The 27,012-nt window shown below is 39.8% G+C and overlaps 1 protein-coding gene across 2 annotated transcripts in view; it reads right to left on the reverse strand.

The window, feature by feature from the left end:
- Nucleotides 1-2,772: 2,772 nt before the first annotated feature.
- The window catches only part of MEGF10 (multiple EGF like domains 10), a 110,028-nt gene continuing 85,788 nt past the window's right edge, over nucleotides 2,773-27,012 (reverse strand). For both annotated transcript variants that reach the window (XM_055699722.1, XM_005437055.3), the window contains exons 16-25: nucleotides 26,852-26,980; nucleotides 23,754-23,882; nucleotides 21,852-21,980; nucleotides 19,158-19,286; nucleotides 18,448-18,684; nucleotides 16,972-17,099; nucleotides 16,679-16,802; nucleotides 10,871-10,915; nucleotides 8,199-8,405; nucleotides 2,773-7,252 (exon numbers count right to left, since the gene is read on the reverse strand). In XM_055699722.1, the coding sequence (XP_055555697.1) occupies nucleotides 7,092-7,252; nucleotides 8,199-8,405; nucleotides 10,871-10,915; nucleotides 16,679-16,802; nucleotides 16,972-17,099; nucleotides 18,448-18,684; nucleotides 19,158-19,286; nucleotides 21,852-21,980; nucleotides 23,754-23,882; nucleotides 26,852-26,980 (1,418 nt within the window). In that variant the 3' untranslated portion in view covers nucleotides 2,773-7,091. The remainder of the gene's footprint in view (nucleotides 7,253-8,198; nucleotides 8,406-10,870; nucleotides 10,916-16,678; nucleotides 16,803-16,971; nucleotides 17,100-18,447; nucleotides 18,685-19,157; nucleotides 19,287-21,851; nucleotides 21,981-23,753; nucleotides 23,883-26,851; nucleotides 26,981-27,012) is intronic.

Consider the following 27,012-nt stretch of genomic DNA (forward strand, 5'->3'; position numbering starts at 1 on the left):
GGTACTAATATTCCAGCCTAATATTAGTACTTGGAACTAACTACAGTACCTGGAACTAATTAGCTCTACCCCAGGGAAAGGGGAGAAAGCAGCACAGGTGGGGATAGCAATGCCACCTGCACTGTCAGTAACACCGAGACTTCTTCTGCAGTTTTCAGGCCTTTATTTTCTTTTACTGCCTGAGAATCAAAGTGCCAGGAGCCCTTGACAGCCGGCACGTGCCCCAGCTGCTGGCCCAGCCCTGGTTTTGGCAGCACCTGGGGCATCTTCTAGTGCTGCTGGTGGGGTGAGCTCTTCTTGGCTGGAGAAGAGGCCTTGGGGCTGCTGGCCCTCCTCTCAGGGGGTCTCCGCAGCCCCTCCGGGGAGCATTCCCTGTCCCAGCTGGAAGTAGATGGACATGCTGCAGCCCCTTGGGGCTCCTCCTGGGGCTTTTCTTGCTCCCTGGGGATAGAAGCAGGGGCAGAGAGATAGCTGCCAGGACATCCACAGAGAGCAGCTGCTGAGGTTCTGGGGAGGTCCTTCATGTTGGGTCCTGCAGGGCTGTGGGAAGGGGCTGGGCCAGATGTGGGAGACCTTCCTGGGGAGGCACCAGGGTTGGGGGGCAGCTGCAGGGCCACCCTCCCACTGCCCAGCAGCATGGCTGTCCTCCAGGCCCAGCAGGTGGTGGGCCTCCTTGCTGCACTGTTGTATAGTGACATCAATAAGCTGGTGCACAAATGTCACCACATGGTTTTGGAGGTGGGATCCCAGCAGCTGGACCAGTAGATCTTCATCCAGCCTGAAGAGGACCAGGAGGAGTGTGACGAGGCCCTCCACTATGGCTACGCACCAGTGCTGGTTCCAAAAGATCAGTCCCAGCTCCAGAGGCATGCAGGTCAGAAGGGGCTGGAGGAGAGCTGGGTGGTCCCAGAAAAGGGAAGCCCAGATGCTGGGTTGGAGGCCACTGGGAAGAGTCCTGGGCACCATCCCCACAGGCTGTCACTCTGTTACCGCAGGTCTGCAGGCAGCTGGACAGCCAGGAGCTCCTTCTGCCTGGCGGCTGACGACTGATGACGCCACATGGGGTGTGATGGCATGCTCCTCAAAGTCATCCTCCACCCACACCAAGTGCAAGATGGAGACGATCCTCCTCTTGCAGAGGGGGCATTCAGGCTTGGTCTCAGCCCACCGCAGGATGCACGGGTAACAGAACTGGTGGAGGCATGTCATCACATAGCTGGCCTCCTCCCAGCTGTCCAAGCAGATGGACAGCAGTTCTCCAGCTCCGCGGCCATGCTCTCCACATGCTGCGGTGGGCTGGGGGGAGCCAGGGATGGTGAGCAGCTCCCTCTCACTGGCGCTGCAGCAGCGGGTGTCACGCTAGAAAGGGAAGAGAGGCCACGGTCACTGGCTGGCCTGGGGAGGGGTGGAAGACATGCCCAGGCCCCCCCAGAAGGAAAGCCTCCCTGCTCCCCAGGGCGAGGTGTCCCCTGCCAGCTCACCTCTGCTGCTGCGAGCGCCCCTCCTGGGTGCCCCGGCTGCCTGAACCTGGCAGGGCCGGGGGAAACCCTCCGATGGCTCTGGGCTTAGACATGGAGAGCTGCAATGCACAACTTCCCAAGCATGACACCAACACCAAAGGCCTTGCTTAATAATCCACGTGTCATGAACTCGGTCAGCTGGAGCATGGGCACAAGCCAGATGGGTGAGGCTCGGCCTGTGGATATTAAGCAGGGAAAGACACCTGGTCACAATGCATTGCTTGGTGATGCTGTAGCCCATGTCATGGAGTAATTCATCCCTCGGTGGCATCAGACCAATTGCTCAGTGACATCAGAACCCATTGCTCAGAGATACCACAACGGGACATCCTTGCCTGCAGCGCTCACCCCAGCAGTGCCCCAGGACAAATGTCTGAGGTTTCTGCAATGCCAATGCCCCTCTGCAGCCCCCCACCTCTTGTCTTGTGCTTAGCATCAGTGTTTCATGCCAGTCACCGAGGCCTTGGCCATGTCTTCCCAGGGGCCTGTGATGTCACACTGGTCAAGGCAGACATCTGCAGGCACATATGGGAAGGGGGTTCACTTGGTGACACCTCCTGCCTCTCTGGGAGGCTGCAGGACAAAGTCCTACAGGCTTTCCTCACACCCCAGCACTGGGCTGGCCAGCCCTCTGGGCTCCCCTGATTCCGTTCATGGGGTGTCAAACGCAGCACATCACTCACATAAATTTTCTCCTAACTTTCTTTCCCATCCAAACCATTCTATGTTCTCTGACTTTATACTTAGATCTTAATGGCAAATCTCTCATCCTTGATGAGACTCTGATAGCGAAGAACAATCTCCCAGACCATCTCTCCGTAGCCAGTGGTTTAGATTCATTGTAGGGTGTCAGAGTTACAAAACAGAAACTCCAGTATGTTATCACCTTTTATGATGTTTGTACTTTTGTTACTGACTTTATGTTTAATCTAAGGCTATTATCCTCTAAAAAGAGGAAATGTGTTGCTTTTGGCAACTCAACACTCTACCTTTCTCAGAGTTAAAGCTTTACGCATTCAAGAGACAGGCTTGAAAGAACCACCAAGTTAACATTAGTAATGAACAGACAGTAATCACAGAAGTTCAGTTGTTCACAGTCAGCCTTGATTTTCCACAAAACTTCTCATGAACTACTTGCTTTTTAGAAGAGGGAAAATAAAATATTGCTTTGTGGTCCAGCATGGGCATGATATCACTTTTTTCTATTATCCATGTTATTCCAAGATCCATCCGAAACAAATGAAAAACAAAGGAAAAAAATTCAAAGCATTTCCCTTCTTTCATTAGAAACTTTTATTACATTAACCTACAGGTATGTGAAGTGAAATAAATGGTAGTGAAGGACAGAATGATGAACATCAGTCATCTTTGGAAAATAGATATATTTTCACAACCAAACACTTTTTGTTACAGCTAAGAAAAAAAGCCAAGCATATTTGATAGGTTTTCTTTAAAAATATATTACAGTTCAATCATATCAAAGTGAAGTCTTGTGGGCTAAAAAACTGAAGACAGAAGAGTTAGATTCAGTGCTCTAGCACTAGTATGAGTGTACCAAATTACAAGATATTCTGTATAGTAATTAATAAACATGCACCCATCTGTTTTCAGTCATTTAAACAACAATATATACAATCTTTAATATAAAGCATTTTTGTCAAAATTAGCTCTGTATTCTTCAGTTTGGACTTTAGAGCTTCAGTATAAGGATTATTATTTGGACATGTATCTAATAAAAAATTCAACTGTAGTCACAGTACTTGGAAAATACAATATATTTTAAATAACGCATTCCCCAGTTTTGATTTTATTTTGTTCTAATTTCACTTCAATATGGACTTGACTTTGCAGATTGTCTCAGCAGAAAGTATGAGTATAATGAAATCTTCTTTCCCCTGTAATCTGCATGCACTTCTCCAATTAAAATTTATGGGAATTCTATGGATATCAAGATAAGGACAAATTTTGTGTGTAACAATGTGTTGTGATTAAAAATCTTTGATACAGTAAAAAGCCTTGAGGTTTATTATGCTTCTAAATGACCAGAATTAATATATCTACATTATTGAAAACCTAAAGTTTATACTCACTACTTACTTTTAAATCAGCCGTTAATTTTGTGCAGTATTTTGCACTTTATTAAGCTGATAACAAGTTGCTAGGGAATAGCTATCTCCATTTTCAATGCTATGTTTCTCACTACCGTAACATGAATATATATAGAGAGGCAAGGCATCTCTTTCCATTTCTGTCTGTGGTGAAGCCAGTTCTCTCGAGTAGATGGTGTTTGCTGAGATTATTATATCAACTTACTCATTAAGTTCCCACCACCATACAGTATGCGTGTTCAGAAATATTTAAGTTCTCTAAAGAGCATACTGCAATCTACAAAAAGAGCTATGTGACAGTCACAAGGACTGAGCTGAGGGTCTATTAAATTGACAGCAGAGCGTACTCCAGAGCAAGCCTCCCTAGTCACGCAAGAGACAGCAGGATTATGAATGCAAGTCCCATGTGCTTTTTTACCTCTGGAATGATACACAGCTATCATTTAAGAATAATGCATTACCCCTGCAGGCAATCTGTTTTCTGAGTGTCTACCAACAACCATTCACTGAAGTAAATTCACAAGTTGTTTACTTGACCTATATGTATTGCAAATCCAGCTCAGATATATGCATACATTGCTTATGCTGACTACACAGCAGGGGTTTTACCCACATATAGAAAGGCAAACTTTGGTAATGTGTATATTTAGAACATACACAATAGGCAAAATTACCAGAAACTCATCTGTTTTCATGAATATTTGGCTGAATAGATCACTTGAGGATATGGGACATAGTCAAAATTTTTAAACAAATACAATTTAATCAGCTCTTCACTTTTTCATATAAAATCAGAACTGTTTGTATTATGAAGATTAATTTGTGTAGTGGTCTCCACATTTTACACAGAGTAAGAAAATAAATTTTTGTGAGCTCACAATTGCTAAATACAGCATTTGCTATTCATGGCTTCAGAGAAGAAAGGTTTTATTTTAAAGTGTTTCACACAGTACAAACATGTATATACCAGTAGCTCTACATGTTACCTTTATGCATACAAACCCAATCGATACTTTGTCTTACAGAGGAATTAAATTGTAACTGGCTTTTGAAATCTTATAGTTAATTTCTGTACTTGCAAAATCCAAAGATAATAAAATTATTTATTCCAAGGATACACAAGCTATGCCCAGGGAATTGCAAAACAGACAGTGCTCATGGCCAGCGAGAACGAAGAATGTTATGGGGCACTTCATACAGGCGTATACATTGTCAGGCCTGGGCACATTTGCAACGATGTCTTCAGATGCACATCTCTCATCTGTCATCACTTCAGTTACAACAAATAAAAGTAAACTGTATTTCCATTTCATCTCTGGGGCTCCTTTTAAAAAAAAATTGTAAAAAATTTGTAAAAATTTTTTTTCAGGTTTTCTTCCAGTTGAGCCTCTGTTGTATTTAGTATTCCAAAGGCAACAGGTTGCAACTGTGGCTGTCACAAGTTTATTCTTTGCCTCAGACTGTTTTGCAGTCCAGAAGTAAAGACAAAAACGGTCATGGCACTCCTTGTGCTAAGCAGGAGAGCACATGCACCAAACTCTTGACCTATTGACTGCTCTTCACATCATTATAGGATGTCACAGGTGTCATACGCCAAAATGTGACCTCAATACGGAAAGAAGAGAGGACTGGTGCTTCCCATTATATGCCATACAATGCAACTGCCTGTATCCTTTCTCCATCCATTGGGGGTACAGCAACCCTCAGGACAAACTACTCACAAAAAGCTACAGGGTCACCTCTAGGACATGGTGGAAAAGCCTGCTGGGTGGGGTTATGTTATAAGCATGTTAGCAGGTAGCATCACTGACAGCAGCAGCAGCTGGAAGTGATGCTGCCACATCATTTTTAGGTTTCTAAAGGTAACTTTCCACTGAAAGAGAATGTCCAGTTTTATATCAACCATTTTATTTTTAGGCTGATGTGTCTAGGGGACAATTTTGCTTCAATGGATGGATACTTTGGCAAATTTAATTTCCACCAAATTGTGCAGTTCATAACAGACTCCCCTTTGGAGGGACAGAAGGCAGCCTTGTGGAAAGATAGTCTCCACCCATACAGTCAATAGAATAAGCTAAACTTTAAAAAGGGACTGTTCTTTACTTTCTTCTATATTTGTGTTATTATCCTTGACAAAAACACATTGATTTGTCTTCCCTATTAATTCAGTTATGCTATTATGCTAACCACCTCTGACAGACACCAGTAAGCCATGAATTCTTGCTTTAATCCTCTTCCCTCTGCCCAGAGGTCCCTTTAACCAGACAAAGTAAGGCCAGTTCACAAAAATGCAAAAGAAATGGACACACAGTAGAATATTTTTGCAATTACAAGCTAGATCACTAGAAACACAGACACATAGCATAAAAATGGAGACAAGTTAATGAAGAATGAGGGTATATGTGTCACATTATTAGCAATGCAAAAGACCAGCTTAAGCATGTGTTTCCCTACATCAGCTATAAAAAAGAAAAGGTGCCTTTTTAGCAAGTATGCACAGAGATTGCTTAGTTATTTCTAAAAAAAAAAAAAATCAGAACAACTTACTATTTTTATCCTATATTACAGTCATTATTACTACCTGTTTATAAAATGTAAACCTTTCCTTGCAGTTAAGATTTACAGCAGTCATCACCTTTGTCCACTCCTTACATAATCAGTCCATGGTGACAAAAATAAACAAACTGATTTAATGAAGTAATTACTGATATGTTATGGATTATTAGTTGTGTGTGGCAAAAACAGACATCAGAACTGCAAAATACAGAGTTGAACAGTAGCAAAAGATTTCTTGAAGATTGGTGCTGGTCTGGAGTACCAAGAGATCTTGAAACATCATATAATACTGATGTATGCAATGCTTTTACCTCCAAAACGATTCAAAAGTATACCCACCACCAGTAATGGACAAAAAAGCCTGTTGATGGATTTCCCAAACAATTGCAGCATTGTGCTTACTTATCCCCAGCAGATTTCTTAATACATCCTGACTAAAATGGAAGGTAAAATTTGGCAAGGCAGTTTTTCTTCTACAGAACTGGTGAATCAGATCACTTGTACTAGGTGGTATTTGGTAAATTGCACTGTCTTGGGAGTATTTCTACTCTGAAACATGAGAAATATGAAGTCTATATTTAAAGCCGGTGAAATCAGATGTTATCAAAACTGATCTTCAAACTAGTATTTTTAAGCCAGTATATTACAGTATAAATGTGTTGCATACATGTTTCTATAAAATTTACTGCCATGAAAAAAAGAATGATCAGGATCCCCAGAGTGTGGCATTTGTCCATCTGTCACTTTTATACACAATACAAACCTCATGTTGAGATTCTGTTTAATGTACAGCAGTTCTCTGCTGGACAGATTAGGAGCCAAATATGATGGTAAACTACAGAAAGGAGCACAATCATGCCACTTTGCCCCTTGAGAGTCCCACTGTGCTACACATCAGCTTTTGGGGTTATTCATTGCTGACCCCCTTCGCAGGGGATGTGGGGCTATCTCGAACTGGTAGCAAGTCATAATGACATGGAATATGGCTGTTTTTTGGAAGATCATAAGGATCCTGGCTGAAACGTCTGCTGCTGCTGAATGTTCCCTGGACAACACTCACCGTAGGTTCTGCGATAAAAGAGAGCACACACATTCAACACTACAAGTGGCAAACAAAAGGCAAACACTGTATTTCATTTCAATTTGTGTTACAAAATATCCTCTCCTTTCTGCTTGAAATAAAGATTCCTTTTAATGATGAGTCCTGAAATGCAGGTTAAAAGAAAAGGTTGATGTTGAGGGGGTTTGGCTTTATGGTGAGTTACACCTGTGGGCTCGCAGCAGGGCCCTGCCACACTGACAGAAGTGGACCAGCATCTGTTCTTTGTGTGTGGACAAACAAACAAACAAAAAAAAAATCCCAAATTTGGGGCTTTCAATCAAGATTTTATAAAAATCCTTAGAAACACAATAGGAATATTGACGGATTTCAGAGGAATCTCTAACTGGGGACAGAATATCCTACAACATGTGAAATACACTTTATTCCAGAGTACAGAGACCATTAGGATAATTACCATTCCACAAGACCCCAAAGTTTCCTGTAACTATGGTAATGCAGTAACTAGATAGGGCCCACAGCAGTGAAATACTATGTTCCTATGTCTGTGGGTGAAGATGCTGCTTTTGCTGATCAGGGGGAGGAAACAGATCTTTTCTATCCCTCCCATACACTTACTCAAGCTGCATTCAGTACTTAAAAGCCAAATCTAGAGCTGAATTGTATTGCAATGAAATGCTAAGTTTATCTCATGCTGTTTAAAGAAAGGTTTTCAAGCCAGGAAAACGGAGAGGTTATAAAACAGGGCTGAAGGTATTTCAAACTCTGTTCTTGTGAATTACACCACTTGTCTCAAAAGAATGAGATTGTTGTTATAGCTTTTGAGTAGAAAATATCATCTGAATGCATTATCATTTTTTCAGTGGTTTTTCATGTGTTTTGCTTAAACTGATTAAAATAAAAATGGCCCTGTGCTCTCGACCTTCAACATCTAGAAGTATATTTTGTACTTGCCAACTTCATAAACATTCTTATTGGCTGAAGCAGAGCCGGCGATCTCAGCATATGGGGAGTCCCTGCGTGCTGGTGACTTCATTTCAACATATCCGCATTCTGAACTTTTTGGTACAAGAGCTGGTGGGTCTTTTATGGTAGCATATGGGTTCTCAGAACTACTTAATGAGCAATTACTTAAATTGTATTCTGAGTTCTTCACTATATCTGCAAAAAGAAAAACATATTACTTTGTCAAGCATGCTACTTACTATGAACATGGCTACTAATCAGGGCTTTCTTTAATTTTGAGTTCTAAAAAGTAACTCATAAATGAACATTTAAATGGAAACCAGTCATAACATTTCAAAATAGTTATACAGCAATTAATGAAAGCACCTCTACTGCTATGCTCTTTTATGGGATTGATTTTGCCATCAGTGAACTCCTGTTTCAAAGTCTGAGAACCTTCAATTCTGGATAAAATAGTAGCTAGCATGAAATACAGCTAACATGTAGAATCAGTTTTTAATATGCACTTCAGAATACTTTTTGCCTTTCCAAGTGTTGAACTCAGGATGCTATTAAAATAAGTGATCTAAGACTGTTCCCAATAGCAATGTCTGGGCAGATGGTAAGGTGACTTCCATGGATGGCCTGTTTGGTGCAAAGTCTGAGTAAGCAGCCATAATAAAAGAGTAACAAGCTTGTCTTAAGTTTCTGTAAGGTGCACATAGAAGAACTGAAATGGACAAATCAGGTGGCTTGTAATTTCAGGATTTAACTGAAGGATAGATAACTAGTTTAAGAGAAGATGCATTTTCTTATGCTGGGAAGAGATTTTGTGGTGTCTGTGTTACTTTGTTCCTGTGTTCTTTTGTGATATGCTGTGTTATTACAGCTTTAGAGCTGAGACTTTCTCAGTTGTTCCCAGCATAAGACTGACCGCGGTGAACATATCAGTGCTCACAACTTTGTGACTCCTTTAAGATATATAAATTGGGCTTCTCCTAATAATAGAATCATAGAATCATTTAGGTTGGAAAAGACCTTTAAGGTCATTGAGTCCACCTGTTAACCTAACACTGCCAAGTCCACCATGTCCCTAAGTGCCACATCTACACATATTTTAAATACCTCCAGGACTGTGACTCCCCCCACTTCCCTGGGTAGTCTGTTCCAACAACTCTTGGCAAAGAAATTTTTCCTAATACCCCATCTAAACCTCCCCTGGCACAACTTGAGGCCATTTTCTCTTGTCTTATTGCTTGTTACTTGGGAAAAGAGACTGACAGAGCACTGGAACAGGCTGCCCAGAGATGTTGTGGAGTCTCCTTCTCTGGAAACGTTCAAAACCCATCTGGATGCAATTTTGTGCAACCTGCTTTAGGAGAACCTGCTTTAGCTGTGGGTTGAACTAGATGATCTCCAGAGGTCCCTTCTAACCTTGACCATTCTGTGAATCTGTCTCCCTACAACCTCCCTTCAGGTAGTTGCAGAGAGTGATAAGGCCTCCGTCAGCCTCCTTTTCTCCAGGCTAAACAACCACGGTTCCTTCAGCCACTCCTCGTAAGACTTGCTCTCTAGATTTTTCACCAGCTTTGCTACACTTGTTTGGATGCACTCCAGCACCTCCATGTCTTTCTTGTAGTCAGGGGCCCAAAACTGAGCACAGTATTCAAGGTGTGGCCTCATCAATGCGAAGTACAGAGGGATGATCACTTTTTGCTGGCCACACTGTTTCTATACAAGCCAGGATGTTACTGGCCGTCTTGGCCACCTGGGCACACTGCCAGCTCATATTTAACCAACTGTCAACAAACACCCCAGGTCCTTTTCCGCTGCACAGCCTTCCAGCCACTCTTCCCCAAGCCTGCAGTGTTGCATGGGGTTGTTGTGACCCAAAACCAGGGAATGTCAGGTATAATAAATCACTCCTTCAGCTTAATTGGTTTGCATTATACTCAAGGTGACAAACCAGCTGCTGTTGTATACATATTTAACTTATTATTCATATGGACTTAGCTACACTTTTTTCATTGTTTGGTTATCCAGGCATTCCAGTCACTGTTGGCATACCTTAATCATGTAACAGAAAGTGCCACATACCAGTATGGTCCAGTATGAAGTCTTACAAGAAAACTGTATAATTCAAAAGATCATAATATCACCACCACCCTACCTTTCTGTAGCTTTTCATTCCTCTCTATGTATTAATATTTTGTTACCCTTTCCAAAGGCCTGTACTGAATGGGATGAAGCACTGCAAGCTTGTACTCATGCAGTCCTACATTGACCACATCAGTTGCAAGAAGATTTGGCTCTCTTCCAAAGCCTTTCATGAGAGGCAGCATACATCCTTACCTGGCTCACTAGGCTGAATTCAAGGCCATCCCCCTTGTGCTGTCTAGAATGGAGCCATTTCGTGACTCGAGCATTACAGAAACGTTTGATGTATGTGACACATAGGGGACTTAGAAATGCTTGGTTTGTTGGTTTGTTTTTTTAAAACCCTCCCCTCAAAAAAAGAAAAAAAAAAGCAGCAAGCAAACTTCATGCATCAATTCATTATCTAGGAATAATGTAGTCCAAAATTATTTTACATTGTCTTTACAAAGAAACCAAAGATAATTCAAAAGATTAAACTGAATGTCTATGTCACTTCCTCTAAATGCAACAGAAAATAACCTCACCTTTCAAGGACTTTCCCAAATATCCTCTATCAAGTCCAAAAGCACCTGGGAAAAATGATGTAAAAAAGAGTAGTTTTAAAGACAAAGAAAAGTGATTAGATAACAGCTTCTAAAGCTGGACTAATTTCTACCTCAGCAGAATAATTCTCTTACAAGCACTGTGAAAGCGCACAATATAGGGTTTCAGAACCATTGTTATTACTTGTTTGCACACTTTCAAACAGTAGCTCTATGAACAGGGAAGGTAGCTAAGGTCATAAGGGACCATTAAATTATCTAGCTTAACCTCACAGGCCACTACATCTTCCCCAGTCACTCTTGAATGAGCCTAAAAATGAATGTTTGATTAAAGCATATTTTTTGTCTGGGTAAACAGTATCTACCAGAAAGGCATCCCATCTTGACCTGAAAATCTCAGAGTATGCAAAGTTTACTCCAATTCTTGGTACTTTGCTTCCAAAGTTAATCACTCCCATTGTGTTGTCCATGGTCACTCTGTTCCAGTCCCTTGACCTGCAGGAATGGCCTTAAATATGTAGCATCTACATATTTAAGACTACAGCTTTGCAATCATCTGTTGGTAATAGATTTCGCTCAATATAAATGCCAATATGAACATCAGCAAGCAGCAATGCCTGACAACTGAATTCAGAGCTTTGATTGATATTATGGAGTGCTGGTTTTTAATCAGATTGTGTTGTGGTACTATGCTAGAAGCCTTACAGAAGCCTATCACTTTATCTATACATCTTTATAAACAAAATCCATAGTTTCCAAGAACGAAATTATGTTATTTGAGGAGATCTGAACAGGAAACTGCCAGAACCCCTGCCTCAACAAGTTCACCAGATGCACACCACTAAGCTTAAGCCAGAGAATTGATTCAGCAGGTGGAGGTCAGTTGGTAGGCAATAAATCAATTCCTGGTAGAACTGTGCCCTCAGCCCCACAACAGAATTTAATTGATTTAATAGATTGTGCAATGTTAAAACCACTGATTAGAGGATTCTGTCAATTCTTAAACCCTATCTAGCTGCAAAACAGGATGACATTAAAAAAATACTGACTATAATAAAAAACAAAGCAATAATACTCCTAAGTAGCTCCCTACATGGGTGGAATTAATGTAGGGCATTGTGAACTATAGTAGTGAAATGGGCTGGGACGATACACCAGCTGAAAAACAAAACCTGAAGTTATGGGGAGGAGATCACAAAGTAAGACCCTTGAAACAGGGGACAGAAACTAGATCAAAGGTAAGCAAATCTAAAAATCCGTGAACCGGAGGAATTAATTATGGAAGGATGCATTAGTCCCAGGCATTCCCTGATTCCAGGTCAGCCTACTAGCATTTTTTTGAGTCTGACTGAAACATTCCAGAAACAAGATAACGGTGAAAGGAAGGAGCATATTTTAACAGTCCCCAGAAAGCAGACAGCCCTTTCCTCCTTCTTAGCAAGGAATTGAAGGACATGAAGTGAAAAAAAAAAAAAAAAAAGTAATGTCTGGAAGGCAATTGGGCCTTTGGGCCTGCCTGTTTGGAAAGTGGAAACTTATCAGTGGATAAGTGATGATGGCCCACAGATTTTAATTCCAGTTGATCCTTAGAGACAGTTGGCGAAGCTTTTAATAGACACAGGAGCAAAAAATTCAGTTCTAACACACCAAAATGCCAAGAAGCCGGGTGCGTGATCTGGACAGCAAAGAGTTAAGATTACCAGTGTGAACAGCTTGTAATCCTCATACTGATCTGGAAACCAAAATTTTAATAGGGACACGGCTAACAAACCTGTGATATTGTTTGAGATAATAGACTAAAACCACTTGTGTGTATTAAGGTGTTGATCTAAAATGCATGTGTTTGTATTATTAATTCGGAACTTCAGTTGTCATTTAACAAACAATAGTCCTAATACTATGTGTGAGTAGTTTTAGGTATATTTACAGTCCAAAGTTATCGTACCCAAATGAAACAAAGCTGTAGGCTGTGAGGTGAAGGATATAATTAGGGTAAGTTATGCTTTGGGTTAATATGCTTACGGATAATACTACACTTGGAATCAAAAGATACCCAGAGTAAAAACAGAACATCATCAGTCCAAGTCACCCATGGTTTTATAACTTAGTTCTAACCTTTACATAGGGATTTTCAGTTGCCTTCAATGAATCTATTATTCCTGCTTGTTTGCCTCTACCTAAATCTGTGGAAGACCCCCTTCCCATGGGTATTCTTCCCACAGACATAGCAGGGAGCTTGCTGAGATTGTGGAATATAATGGATACCCTCCAAACAGTGAATCTTCATTCCTCTGAAAAAAAAGTGTTGCTGTGCAATTCAGCTAGACATTTGATTTCCCCACCATTAGTAGCACAAAGTGTACGTGTTTTGAAGAGGAAAATGTAACTTTCCCTGACATCATATCATATGGGCAACAACAGATTTGTGACCGCGGATACAAGTAACCAACAGCCTGAACTATAATCAACTTGTAACTACATCCTGTGTGTACAGTGGAATAAAAGGCAAGATTGTCCCAAACCAGATATCTGTAATTATAATTGTGCCTGGTTCGGGTTTGATGAGAATGGACCTCAGGGTTTTATTCTGTTTGACCTGGGATTCTCTTTTGTCTCAGTGTCAAATGAGTCAGTGTTTTGGTCTTGCCAAAATGTGATAAATTGTTCTACTTGGAACCAACACGATTGGGTTAAATACTATTGGATGCTTTACATCACCCTAAAAATAGACTGTCTGTGCTGGAATCACAGTATAACATATAAGGCAGTAAATGTAGACTTTGCAGTGATTGCTGTGTTACCCCTGGTGACGCTCCAGATGGTTTGATCTGGGCCTGTAATGATGGTAATATGTATACCTCTTTATGGGCTGGGTGACCTGAACTCCAGTGTACCTTCAGCTTCCCAACATTGTGCTCCATGTGAAAAAGGACTAGTGTCCGACCCCACTGGGTGGTTCTCATGGAACAGATGAGAACAGAACTGAGAGGACATGTGGAGGGGTGGCAATACTCAGGAGCTGCCACCCGCATAACCTGGGGAATGGAAGGATCATGGGGATTTTGCTCTACTGAAGCCAGTTTTACAAGCTATGTCACAAATGGCTCTTTGGAATCACATGGCACTGGACTTTACGTTGTTACATCAAAATGGACTTTGTGGCTACCTAAACCTCCCCAGTACTGATTGCTGCATCTATATCCATGGTACACAGGACCTCAACATCCAACTAGAGAAGATATGACAGGTGGAGGAAGACACCTATGGACTTTGAGAATCAATGAGGAATAGCTGCCTTTCAAATGTGTTTCATTGGTTTGGGCTTGGTGTTACTAGTTGGATCCAAAGTTTAATACAATATGCTTTGATGTTTATTGTGATTATAATTATCATAACCATAGCAATATCTTGCATAAAATCAGCTATAATGAAAGCTGTTAACATTAAGATGATTCAACTTACTAATTATACACCTTTACTGGGAAAAGATGAAAACATGGGAGAGAGAGACAGACTCCTCAGTCTGTCTAAATCCACATTATATGGTGGTCCGCTTGGTGAGTTGTGACTAAAGTCCACAGGGTGGGATGTGGTGGTGTGCTCCCCACCTCCACCATCTTGACCTAACAATGAATGGCTGTATTCAGCTCGAAGTGGAGTGCGGAGTTTGACCTGAGCAGCAGCTCTATCCCACCAAACAGATAATGGATGCAGTCTGACAAGTAGGCTAACTGAGTGACACCCCAGGTAGGCAGGGACCTCACAGCCTGGTGTTGCTTCAGTGAAGACCAGGAAGACTCCTGCACATCTGTAACCATAAATCTGTGTCTGTACTGAATCCTTCCCACTCATGCACTGAGTCACTGGGCCCAACTGACCTTCCCGAACTGACACCTTGTTAAGGGCCAACTGGCACACCATCTTGACTTAGTCCCACCCTGCCATAAGTATAAAAACTGGCATTTTAGATTTTTTTTTTTTTTTTTTTTTTGAGGATGAGAACTCTTAACTACGTGACAGACTGACATGCCTGGACCTCTCTCCTCACCAAGAAGAGATGCCTCTTTGGTAAGATTTGCACCACTGACTACGTCAAATGTTACTTGGGATAATATTACTAACAGAAGTGCTCTACTCTTAACTCAAGCTCTATTTTTGCAGCAAGTGTATTTACCAACAGCAATTCCACACTTCTTGTATCTGTCACTTTAATAAATCATCTATTTGTTCAACTTTGTGAAACTGTTTCAGTGAAAGTCTTTAATGGGACTCTGACAGGCAAATGTTGACTCTCAGTGAAAGTCCTTAAACTGGGCTCTAACACGCAAATATTAAGTCTGATGAGTGGCTGTACATATAATCCTTTAGACTTAAACACATCGACCAAGTCTGAGACTAGGATTGGATCTAGCTGCACCTAGAGTCCTCTCTGAGGAGTTCAGAAAGCAAGGGGACCCTTTCTGAACCTCATGGTTCAACAGAAGGGCTGTCTAAAGTCTGTCTCCCTCCCCATCCTAGACGTATAATCCTTTAGGCCAAAATACCAACCAAATCTAAGACTAGGATTGGATCTATCTGCACATAGACTCCTCTCTGAGAAGGTGTCTAGAAAGCATGGGGATCCTCTCTGAACCTCATGACTCAACAGGAGGGCTGTATCGTCATGCTCGTCCACTCATCAGACACCCCATCTTTATTTATTTGATCTCATGTCAGCTGTTCTGTTGTTTTTACCAAGACTAATGCCCAGGTCACCAGCTTAGAGTAACCCAAGTAATCTCATTTGATCTTCTAGAAAACAGACATAATACCAGAATTCATCCAGTCCTCTAGAATCTCTGTGTTACTCAAGATCTACTGCAGTGGGTTAACCACAGCCATTATCTTGCAGCAGTCTTAAGTGCTAGTACAAATGCTCTAAGAAAATGTAAAGTTAAACACTGACAATTTTGACTGAAAACCTTTCCTAAAATAGATCTGAGCCTGAATTGTGATTAGACCAAGACTGGGGATGAGCACAAAAAATTTAATACTGCATACTGTTGTTCCGATTCCCACAATCTGATCCTGATAAGGACCAGAAATGAAGGTAATTAATTAAATTATACTGGCACTAAAAGTCCCTTTTAAGGCTTCCAGTGGTCAGAGATATGGTCAGTGCAATCCAATCTTTCTGGAATGCATGAGATTGGGAAAGGATGAAAAGACAGCAAAAGATAGCATAAAGCAGGATATGGCAACTCTCACCACTTCTCGGGAATTTTTCTTCCTAAGGACAGTGCTCTGTCTTTTGACAAACAGGAGGCTTAGTTGGGAAGATGCTCATAGAATTTACGTCTGAAACAGCTCAGATGAGAAACTACTTTCTAAAGCTTTGACTCTATTTGGTCAAAATTTAAAAAAAAAAAAAAAAGGATATATGTAACCTCTCATTTCTTTAACAAAGATAGGTAATTTTGCCAAAGCAGACTGTTAGTGTACAATACCCATTATTTAATGAAACTATTTAATAAGCAAATATTTTAATAAAAATAATAGGAGTTATTTTGCATATCATGTCTGCACTGGGCATGAGACTGATTCACCATTCCTTACAAGGAGTCACATTTTTACCTCTAAGGATACTACCTTAAAGGAAGATCAAACCTATAATCCTGAACCTCACACACAGTCTGAGATGCCTGGCATTACCTTGAGCAAAGAACCAGGAAAACAACCCTGCCTTCCAGCCCACTGCAAGCACAACGAATCATACCCACATTCTCCTCCTCTGTTGTTTTTTTTCCTTACCAAGCTCATTGAGGTAGCCACCATGTTTCCAGTCTGCAGGCAGTGTTCCTGTGTAGTCCATGACGGTGCCTCGTTTTCCAGGTTCCACATTTTTAAGGTTCACAAATAGCTGATTGTTTTTTGCCTGTTTCAAAGAAAGACAGGTAATAGAAATTAAAACCAATGGGAATTTGCTGAATTTCCATGTTATAATCAGGGAAAGCAAAAATAAACCAAATATGAAAAATTAGGGAAAAATGTAAAATAAACCAAAGGCTGGTTTACTCAGAAGCATCCAGATTTTTATGCTTTACCTTTGCCAGGGTCAGTCTGTCCATGTTGTTGACATGGGGGGGGGTAGTGCATTGAGTTAGAGTATGATAACTAGGGTTAGAGAAATAGTGACTGTTAGCATTTCCTCCATTACCGTGAGGGATGGTTTCTGAAAAGAAGAAGAAAGGAAAATGAACAACTAAAAATAACGTGCCATTTCTTTCTTAAGACGTTTTTGGCAGTGCTGCACTGATTTCAGAATCTGAATTAGTTTCTTGAAAAAAAAATCTAAAAATCTTGGACTCACTGAAAGAAATTAGAGATACAGTGCAGAAACTGACTAGTCATGCTCTTGCTTTCAGCAAAGTGCGCTCACAAGTGTTACTTGCTAACTTCTCTTTCTGCTGCGATGTCTTGCTCTCTTTTGCCTCTGTAGTCATAGCATTGTCCTAATGATATACACTTTTACCATCGAGTTCACAGCAGTATTTTTTAGTGCTTCAAGAGCATCACCACCTTTGCTGACACATCTTCCTTGACTCTGAAAACTGTTTCTGTTGGCTGCTGCTTTTCTTAATACCTGTGTGCAAAAAACACAGTATTGCCTGAAGTTTCACGTACCCATTGCATCCCAACTCAAATTCACTTTCATAGGTCGAAAGCGCCTGCTTTGTTTCAGAAGCATTGCTCCTTCCCTTCGTTTCAAACTTGAGCTACTCTGCAATCTGCCTGTCTACAGAATCTTGCCACAGCTAGTGTAAAATCCTGATTTTCTACAGCTAAAGCAGTCTTTCGGTATTCAAGCTGTTGGCATTAAATTTAAAGTCTCGGTAGGAACCATATTTCACCACACTTTTCAATTCTGTTTAAAAACAGGCACAAAGGAATAGAAATGCCCATAGTTCTACTGTTTCATGCAGAAAAACATTTGAGGATGCAAAATGTTACGTAATAAAGTGAGGTATCTGGTCACTTGTTCCTTATAAGTAACACATTTTACCAGGGTAAGCCACCTTCACAGTTTCAAAAGCAGAGATTAAAAGACTATGATGCAGAACAAACTAAGCAGCTACAGATATAGGGGCAGCATCTTTCTGAACTCAGATAAACTGTCTCTGATAGCTGAAAGGTAAGCACACAGGTCTACCATCACATCCCACTGGTCTCATGTCCCAGTTTACCAGCACCACTGTCAGTTTGATCTCAGGGGCTTCTTTCCTGTGAAAAGCAGTTGAAGGCACTATATTAGTCTTCCGCTTCCTAAAGAGGGCAATGCTTCCCTGCCTCTCTTTCCAGGAAGGCTTCCAAGGCAAAACTGTAGACACCCTTTTTGAAATCGAGTATGTCCTGTTCACAGCAGTCCTCGCTAATACAAAAAGGTGAAACATGCATATTCAAGCCCTGTTAGGGGCAGATCTGAACCCCTTCAGAGCTTAGCTAAAACAGCACAAAAAAAAAAAAAAAAAAAAAAAAAAGAGAGAGATAGAGAAAAAAAACCTGTTCTAAATATAGCTTACCTGAAATGGTATAATCTGCATTGATGACCCTCATAGCAGGGGTATAGGTCACTGCGGGCATATTTGTTTCTTTTCCTTTCTGCTTATGTCTGTAAATGATGAACAGCACTAGCAGGAAAAGCACAACCAGGACAAGAATGATGATGCCTGCTATAGCCCCTATCTGGTAAGAATCAGCAGGGATGGCAGTACTGGTACGGCTTAAACTGTTCAAGTTTCCCACTATAATTACACCAGCTGAAATACAAGAAGAAATGAAAATATGTGGCAGAAATTCAGAGACTTACGTGTCAAAGGCTGAAGAAAATATTTCACTTCTAAATCTTTCTCCTAATTTAACTCAATTTTTAATGCCAAAATGGAACTATGTCAGAAACCAGTGTGAAGACAATCCTAGCCTTAAGGAAAAGCACTCATCTTCTTCATAGAAAGAGATATTTTCATAGAGTTTAAAATGTAAAGAATATTCCCTACTCAAAAGCACAGAGCAGGTACAACACACGCTCTTATCAGCAGGTTTGGACAGCACAGCACTAAAACATTTCATGCAACCTACATTCGAGTGCTTCATTCCAATAACCTATCACTGAGGCATCTAATATTTACAAAATCTATAGAACATTTATAATTTAATAGCATGGACTATTTAAACACACATGCCTTATCAGATCGATTTAATTTACAATAATTTCATTGCATCTAGGGTTTACCTTGGTCACACCTAGCCCCTTTCCAGCCTGGGCTGCAGTAACATGTTCCCGTGATGTGATCACAGGTTGAGTTGTTCAGACAGTCACATATCTGCCGGCATCCATACCCATATGTACCTTGAGGACATTCTGCACAAAATAAGTGTGAATAAAAATCAGACATAGTCAATATTTCTTGAATCTTTTGGTGTTACAGATCTACAGCACCCTACGAGGTAGCATTTGTTTCTAACCCCATACGTTTCTGTACAGGGCCAGCAGATGGCAATGTGTTATTAGAGATAGACCTCTATGGAAAAGATTTTCTTAAGAGGGTATCTTATCTGTGTGTGTGTGTCTATGTATGTATGTGTGTGCTTGTAGGAGCAGGAAAAGGAGAAGGAAAAGGAGAAGGAAATAGTAATCAGAAGTGATTTTCCTTTACCTGCAAAGTTGCTGCCACTAAGACAGTGAAATTAGGGGGAAAATCGAAACAACAAAGATTAAAAGCGTAGAAGACAGTGAAGAAATGGTCAAAATGTGAACAAAGTACCAGTTCTACACAAGAATGTCAGCTCTAAACCACGTAATCGTATGAGTACAGCTAGACATGTGGACGGTGTTATGTCATATGACAGTTGTGCTGATGTAGTAACAGAGCAAGAGATTAAGTGCCATAACAACGAGTCTTATATTCACCACTCATTTACATAAAAATAAAACTGGTCCTAGGCTGCTTATAGCATACTTTGATATGTAATCTATACATTAAGAAACTACTTACAGGAGACTAATGCTAAACTATGAAGAATTAGATAACTGGAAGAGTTTTGCATGATTTTTTCTCTCCCAGAATGGTTTGAATACAATAATTAATTACTGATCAAAGTGTCTCTTACATCATGTAATTAGCATGGTAAAGAATTATCCTACACTGATAAAAATTCTTTCTTTTATACTGCTGCTTCTGTTACTGGGTGGCTTGTTACATTATTGTTCTCATGGTTTGAGGAAGTGTGGCATTTCTTCACCTTCTGAGACTCAATTTTCTGATATCTCTCAGGAGTTTTATAACTATACTACCTTGGTTTTGTTGTTTGTTTGTGTTTTTTTAAGAAGCTAACTCATCTTTAATGTATTCCTAATTTATAATAATTTGCAAGATAATGTAACACAATAGATGCCAGAGAAATGTTCTTGCAGTCTTGATAAATTGAGACTCAAGTGGAATTTCATGCTTATATACTTTCTCCTTTTGGTTACATTCAATAAAACAAGTTTATAACTACTGAAGTCAACGGCTGGGCAAAAACCATCACCCCATAATATATTTTGACATTTTGAAATCTCAGTTGGAATGACAAGTCACTTTTTAAAACTGACGTTCAATTCACTAATACCAAAACATTTGTTAAATATTACTAAATCATTATCAAATTATGGTATAAGATATAAATTCTATAAAACATAATCATAAAGTTAGATTTGCCAAAGTATTCAAAATTGTTTTTTGATATCATGACATCAAGAGAGGATCTTTAGAAGTTTATCTTTTCCCAAACATTATTGCTCTTTTGAAGTGAAACACTGAAATCATTGGAGTGGAATAAGAAACTATAAATAGGTAATAATTACATATTATCAGCTATTATTTCATTGAAATAAATATATTCCTCTAAACCATTCAGATTTTGTTGTAACTATATTTGTCTTAGAAAATAAAATCCACTTCCAAATTTTTAGTGGATTTATTATTTTTTTAAAATTTTTATTATTTATTGATTAGCCTGAACATATTTCCTGTTGCAGCTGGGGTTAGACCCAATGCCGGGGAAATAAAGTGTCTGTAAGGATGGTAACCTCCCCTCCCTTTTGTTACAGTGCTGCCAGGTGTGGCACATGCTATCTTGGCTACTGCACAGCCCTTCAGATCCAGGTGCTGCTAAATCAGTTCCAGTTACAGGTAATTCATAGTGTCCTACACACATCAAAAGCAAAGGCCTTTGCATGACACAAGGATAGGTTTAAACCTTCACAGTAGTGCGCTGAATGGATTGCTTTGCACTGCACTATAATGGATGAGGTGTGGGAGCACCACTCTGTGATGTTAGCAAAAGCTGGACTGAGTTCTGTGCTTATGAGACAGATTATTCTTTCAATGTTATACAATGTTATACCACCACTGATGTCAGTGATGTTATTCTTGATTTTCTTGGATAAAGAATGATACACATATGAAAACAAAATTCCATTTAATATGTTTTTATAATGCAATTGTATTGTAAAACCAAATTGCAGAGATTAATTTTATCCACGAGGATTGATGTGGTACTTGTTATCTTTAGTTTCCTAACTATCAGTTTTAGTTGTGGTTTATGCTAATGATAGTTACTTGGATTAATTTGTCGCTTTTACATGTCTAAGTTGTTGGGGTTTTCTTTAGTTTAAAAAAAAACCCAGAACATAATACAAATGACTCTTATGTGTACTTATAAATTGAAGTAAACAGCCATCAGAATCATAATCAGTCTTAATAACTACTTCTGTGGGCTTTTATGTTTGGAAAAAGCCTAGGTCCAACTCCTGAAACTATTTTGGCATCAAAATTCCCACTGAAGCCGAAGTGCTGTATCACAACACTGGCCAAAACAACAGAGGGTCAGCTCAGGGTTTAGTATTTGCTATCAGGCACAAACAATTCCCATCCCTACTCACTCTGCTCACAGTGCTTCCCCATGAACCCTGTGCGGCAAGTGCACTGCCCACTGATGTGGTCACAGTCCGCTCCGTTCTGACACTGGCATACCAATGCACAGTCCTTCCCGTAAAAACCTAGGGGGCACCCTGCAATACAAGGAGGGAGAGGAGAAAACGAGTGAAACAACCACTCTAGAAATAAAATGCAAATATTCTGGTTAAGTATGTTACCGAGAAGTCATTTCTGTAGCCCTGCTACTCAACATGGCATTCTATAAACACAATAGATCCAAGACCTACCCTATTTCAAGTGGTTTAAAATACACATTAGGCAAATGCTACATGAAAAAGAGGTTGGGGAATTGTGCAGACAGCAGATGTTCAGAAGAATGCAGCAAGAGGTGCTCCTTGAAGAAATGGGTTTAAGAAGATATTTGAAGGAGAAGAAAGAGGGCAGTTTGTGAACCAGAGCAGGGAGTCTGTTCAGTGATTAATGAACCTTTGGACATATTTTCTGGACAGTTGATGTTGAAACATAAAATAAATAAAAATAAAAACAAAATAAAAACAAAAACAAAAAAAACCAAACAAACCAAAAACCACCCCAAAACAAACCAAAACAAAAAGCCCAAACCATATTGTATCTCAGCTCCTCACAAAGATACCATTTCAGTATGAAGAAGACGTATCACTGCAAAGAGATCATTATTCACCAGCAGGAAGCAAAATAACCATGATAGCTGACAGCTGAATCAGTATAGTAAATGTCTTCCAGAGCTGCATCCATATGGCCTTATAATATACCTGTTATTTCCTGCCACTGACATTATTCAGTTGAAAAACAAGAGTTCTGTTTTTATGAAAAACTTGTATTTATACTCTGAATGCAAAACACAGTTAGCAGTCTTATTTTTCTTGAGTTCAAAGACAGTGATTGTGCCCAGATTACAAACAGTGGGGGTGCCTGGACTGAAGATAAACCAAACTGAAACTGTAATATAATAAAGATAAGAAGCCAACTTTATCAATATCTATCTAACAAATATTTATTTCTCAAACTTTGCATGAACTCTTACCCAGCATATAGTAAGTGCCATACACCTACACCCAGTCACTGTACAGCTTGTGCTTTTATTTTAATGAAAAGCTCCTGGAAAAAAACCATTATTAATACATTAATTACATGGGGAAAATTGCAAAATAAATTATAACATTACAGTCTAGTGAGGTGAAGTTTCTAAGTTCCAAATAAAATACCTTCTGTATCAGCATATGAATTGCAGCAAAGCTAAAGCTGTTGTTACAGTTGCCCCTGGGAGGCAGCAATTACAGATATGAGATGTACTGTACAATCACTTAGCAGTGACTCAGGGACTGTGCCTCAGTAGACCACAACCACAGCTAAGCTAGAAGCTATTCTCATGGCTTCAGTCAGCTCTGTGTTATCTGACAGTCTTGGTTGTTGGGTTCTTGCTGCTGGAATACTTCTTGGGGAGGTTTTGGAGAGAAATGTAATTAGATGCTACCATCATTCCACCCCGTGGGGAATGCCTGCAAAGCTGGCACCATCTACACTATGGACTACAGTCATAGCTGCCCATCTGCAGTGGTAACATCTGAATGTCAGTCATTCATTCTGCATGTGCACACGACACTCTATCCACAGGGATGCACAGCTCCAGCCAAAAGTTGTCTTCCTCTGAAGGATGGCTTAAGAGGAGCCCAAATGTAGTGGTACGCACTCTGCCAGGTTTACACAGGGGCCTCCCCTGCAGCTATGGAGTTAATGTTCACAATCAAAAAAGGCAACTTCACAATCAAAAAAGGTTCAGCAGCATCAGTGAATAAAGTATGAAAAAAACTGAAGGAAAATTCTGTCACGGATTTGTAGACCAAGAACGGATAACAAAAGTCACTTACTTTGTGTACAGTAAAGGCCAGTCCATCCTGGGGTACATTTGCACTCCCCATCATAGGCACTGCAGTAAGCTCCATTATGGCAGTTGCATGTATGGATGCAGTTTGGTCCCCAGTGGGAAGGTGGGCAAGCTAAAACAACCCAGAGCAATTAATTAACCACAAATGACAAAGATCCTTGATACCCATGAATAGAACTGCTTACATTCACATAGCAGCACTGCTTCATTTGGGGTTTGTTGCTTTTCTTTTGAACACATTTGTTGGGCTACTCCATTTTGAGCAAATAGCCACAGGTATTTTTCTTTAACTAAAAGATCATTTTACTCTAGATAAAGTTCTCGAAAAGATCCAATGTGTGAAAGAAACCAGTGATAATACTTGATACTGAGTAACTGGGACATTCACAGTAGCTTTCTCATAGAGAAGCCATGTAGGTTTCCTTTCCTAATTTATTTTTTAATCTGCAAACAGGTCAGTTGAGCACAGTCAAGGGATAAGCCTTCTAAGCCTCAAAACTGAAAGAGAACAGAGAAGGCTGAAACACATGCTATAGCCTACAGCTTTAGAACCAATACTAAGCTTACTTCTTTTACTTCCACTGTTAGATTCTACAAAATTGCCTATACATGGTGCATATAATCAGGACTATACCTTAATCAAGTTAAGTCAGTTGCTTCTGAAGGTCCATTAATCAATACAATATTTCTAAAAACCAAGTAATTATCTATAAAGTGGAGATTTTTTTCACTCACAATCATGTCAACATGTTATGAAATAGAATTTTACTAACTGCTTTGAAAAATGTCATGCTGAATGAATTTGATATTATGTGCTGCCATTACAATAGTGAAGTGGTTCCAAAATGCTAATTAGTATTCAGAGACAGCAAAAGATAATTTTCTTCATGTCAGAATATCACTAAATGCAGAGGGGACTCTAAGAATAGCCCCTTTCTACTGATTAGGATTCACATCCTTAAGTTTTGTTTGTCTTTTTAGTAAAGAGATGCATAATTTAAAAATAGTTTTGTGGAAGTACAACACAAGTATTTCACAGGAGAGAAGAAACAGGTCAGACACAGAAGCCTTGGCTTTATTCCTGTGTAAGTTTAAGAAGGTTGATACCTCCTTGTTGTTGTGTACTAATTTGGTTGTCCAGAGACCTGTCTGAGAGCAATAAAAATTCTTGAATCCTTTAAATGTTTCCATAAAGATTCATCTATGTGTGAGCTGTATTTTTGCAAAGTGTTATCTTTGCCCAGATTGTACTTCATTAGGAAATATACTATGTTGTATTGAAAAAAAAGTATACCAAGTTTGTTGTTTCCACTTCAATTGTGTGTTATAATGATTTTTATTATTGTTTTGTATTTGAAATTAGTGGCCAACTAAGAAGGAATGTAAATTACATATAGATGAAAGGTTAGAAGTTTCAAAAAGGTCACTAGTTCCAAAAAGAAATTAATGGAATCATTATTTTCCATGTGAACGAAAGGCCTTTATACAAAGCAAATAAACTTCCTCTGTTACGGTTCATGAGCACAGCCTCAATAGACGCTTCCATTCATATTGCTGGCACCATTCTCTTGTTATTGATTCAGTGAGTAAGTCCCTCCTCCTCCTAAATACCCCTATTCTGCTACTCTCCCAAGTACCTACTTATTTTACCATAAAAACAGGGACCTTTGTTGCTACTGCCGTCCAGAGGAATAGGCCCAAGATTTATTTTGGTATCATATTGAATTGTGCATGCTAATCACTTCACAGAATTTAGCCAGCAAAGGGTTTTTTTCCAAATTGACCAGATGTCACATTGCACTGGTACAGAGCCAGCTAACCTGGACCAGTCAAACCATAAATGATATAAACCAATGAGGCATGTTATTAGGAAATGCACCTCCCTGGAAACCCCAGCACAATGTCTTTAAATTTCTGACATATCAAGGTCTGGTATAGCTTCTTTTATTCATAAAAATGGGTTGACTAAAATTTTGGCATGTATGTGTTTCAGACTGTGCAGATTCTGGTACCTTATGGAATTGGATATGCTGTTTGTGAGAATTTTGCTTCAGATATTTCTTTCCTGTCATTGGTAATTTGCATAGACCCAGCAAGGCATCTGGAGAAAGCCTTATTATTTACTAAAATAACTCTATGAAACATAATAAAATCAGGGCCTAGCCCTTCCCATTTTTAAGTCTGTAACAAAGTCTTCACTGAGTTTATTGTACCAAAACAATACTCAGTGAGGTAGAATGACACTAAAAATGTGCATTGTGAAACATTTATAAAAGAAAAAAAGAGAAATATCCACCAAAAAGTTGTAAGCACTTAAAAAAAGTTATAGTGAAAAATTTCTTAACAAAATGTTCAAATGTTTAACAAGAATAAGGATGGTCTTGCAGCCAAAGCACTAACTTGCATCTGAGAAAATCTTGGCTTTGTTCTGAGCCTTGCCAGTTGCTCTCTATGCAATTGTAGTAAGAAAAAAATCCCCTGTATTTCAGTGCCTCAGCTCCTGATTTGTAAAATAATACCTTTGTTATTCATGACTGTCCTGAAGCCCTGGTACATTCACAACACTAGTGTGATAAAACTAAATAATTACACACAAGCAAACAACAGATCAAGAACCCTCTTTGCAATGCAAGATTCATCAACTCACAGACTTTTTCATGTTGGAAGAGACCTCTAGCATCACTTAGTTCAGCATCCTACTCAAAGGATCTTCAATGACAATAATTTCACAGCCTTTTCCAGGCTGGAGACTTCAGAGACACTCTGGACAGTTGCTATGCTTGACCACTTTCACAGTAATTTTATTTTTCTTTTCTCTAGTAAAAGTCACTCTTGCTGCAACCTGTGCGCATTGCCTCTTGTCTTTTCACAGTGCATTTCTGAAACAAGTCTGACCCAGCTTCTCTACAACTCCTCTTTGGACAGTGGAAGACTGGGAATTGATCCCTTCTAGGAACTCTTCATTACATACCATAAGGTCCTCATTTCTGACTTAATGTTTCTTTACCAAAAGGTAGAGAATTTAAATAGCTGAACCCTGATTAATGGTTGTAAAAATGAATAAAAAAAGTGGATACTTACGCTGAGAGCAGTCACTACCGATCCAGCCAGGGTAGCACTGACAGGATCTATCAATAGGATTACACGTTCCATTATTGGTGCAGGTGCATATTCCAATGCAGTTCTTGCCAAATCTGCCACTGGGACACACTAAGAACATATTGTCAGAATTAGAATTCCTT

This window comes from Falco cherrug, chromosome Z (genome assembly GCF_023634085.1).
Source record: "Falco cherrug isolate bFalChe1 chromosome Z, bFalChe1.pri, whole genome shotgun sequence".
In the NCBI taxonomy this organism is placed as follows: Eukaryota; Metazoa; Chordata; class Aves; order Falconiformes; family Falconidae; genus Falco; species Falco cherrug.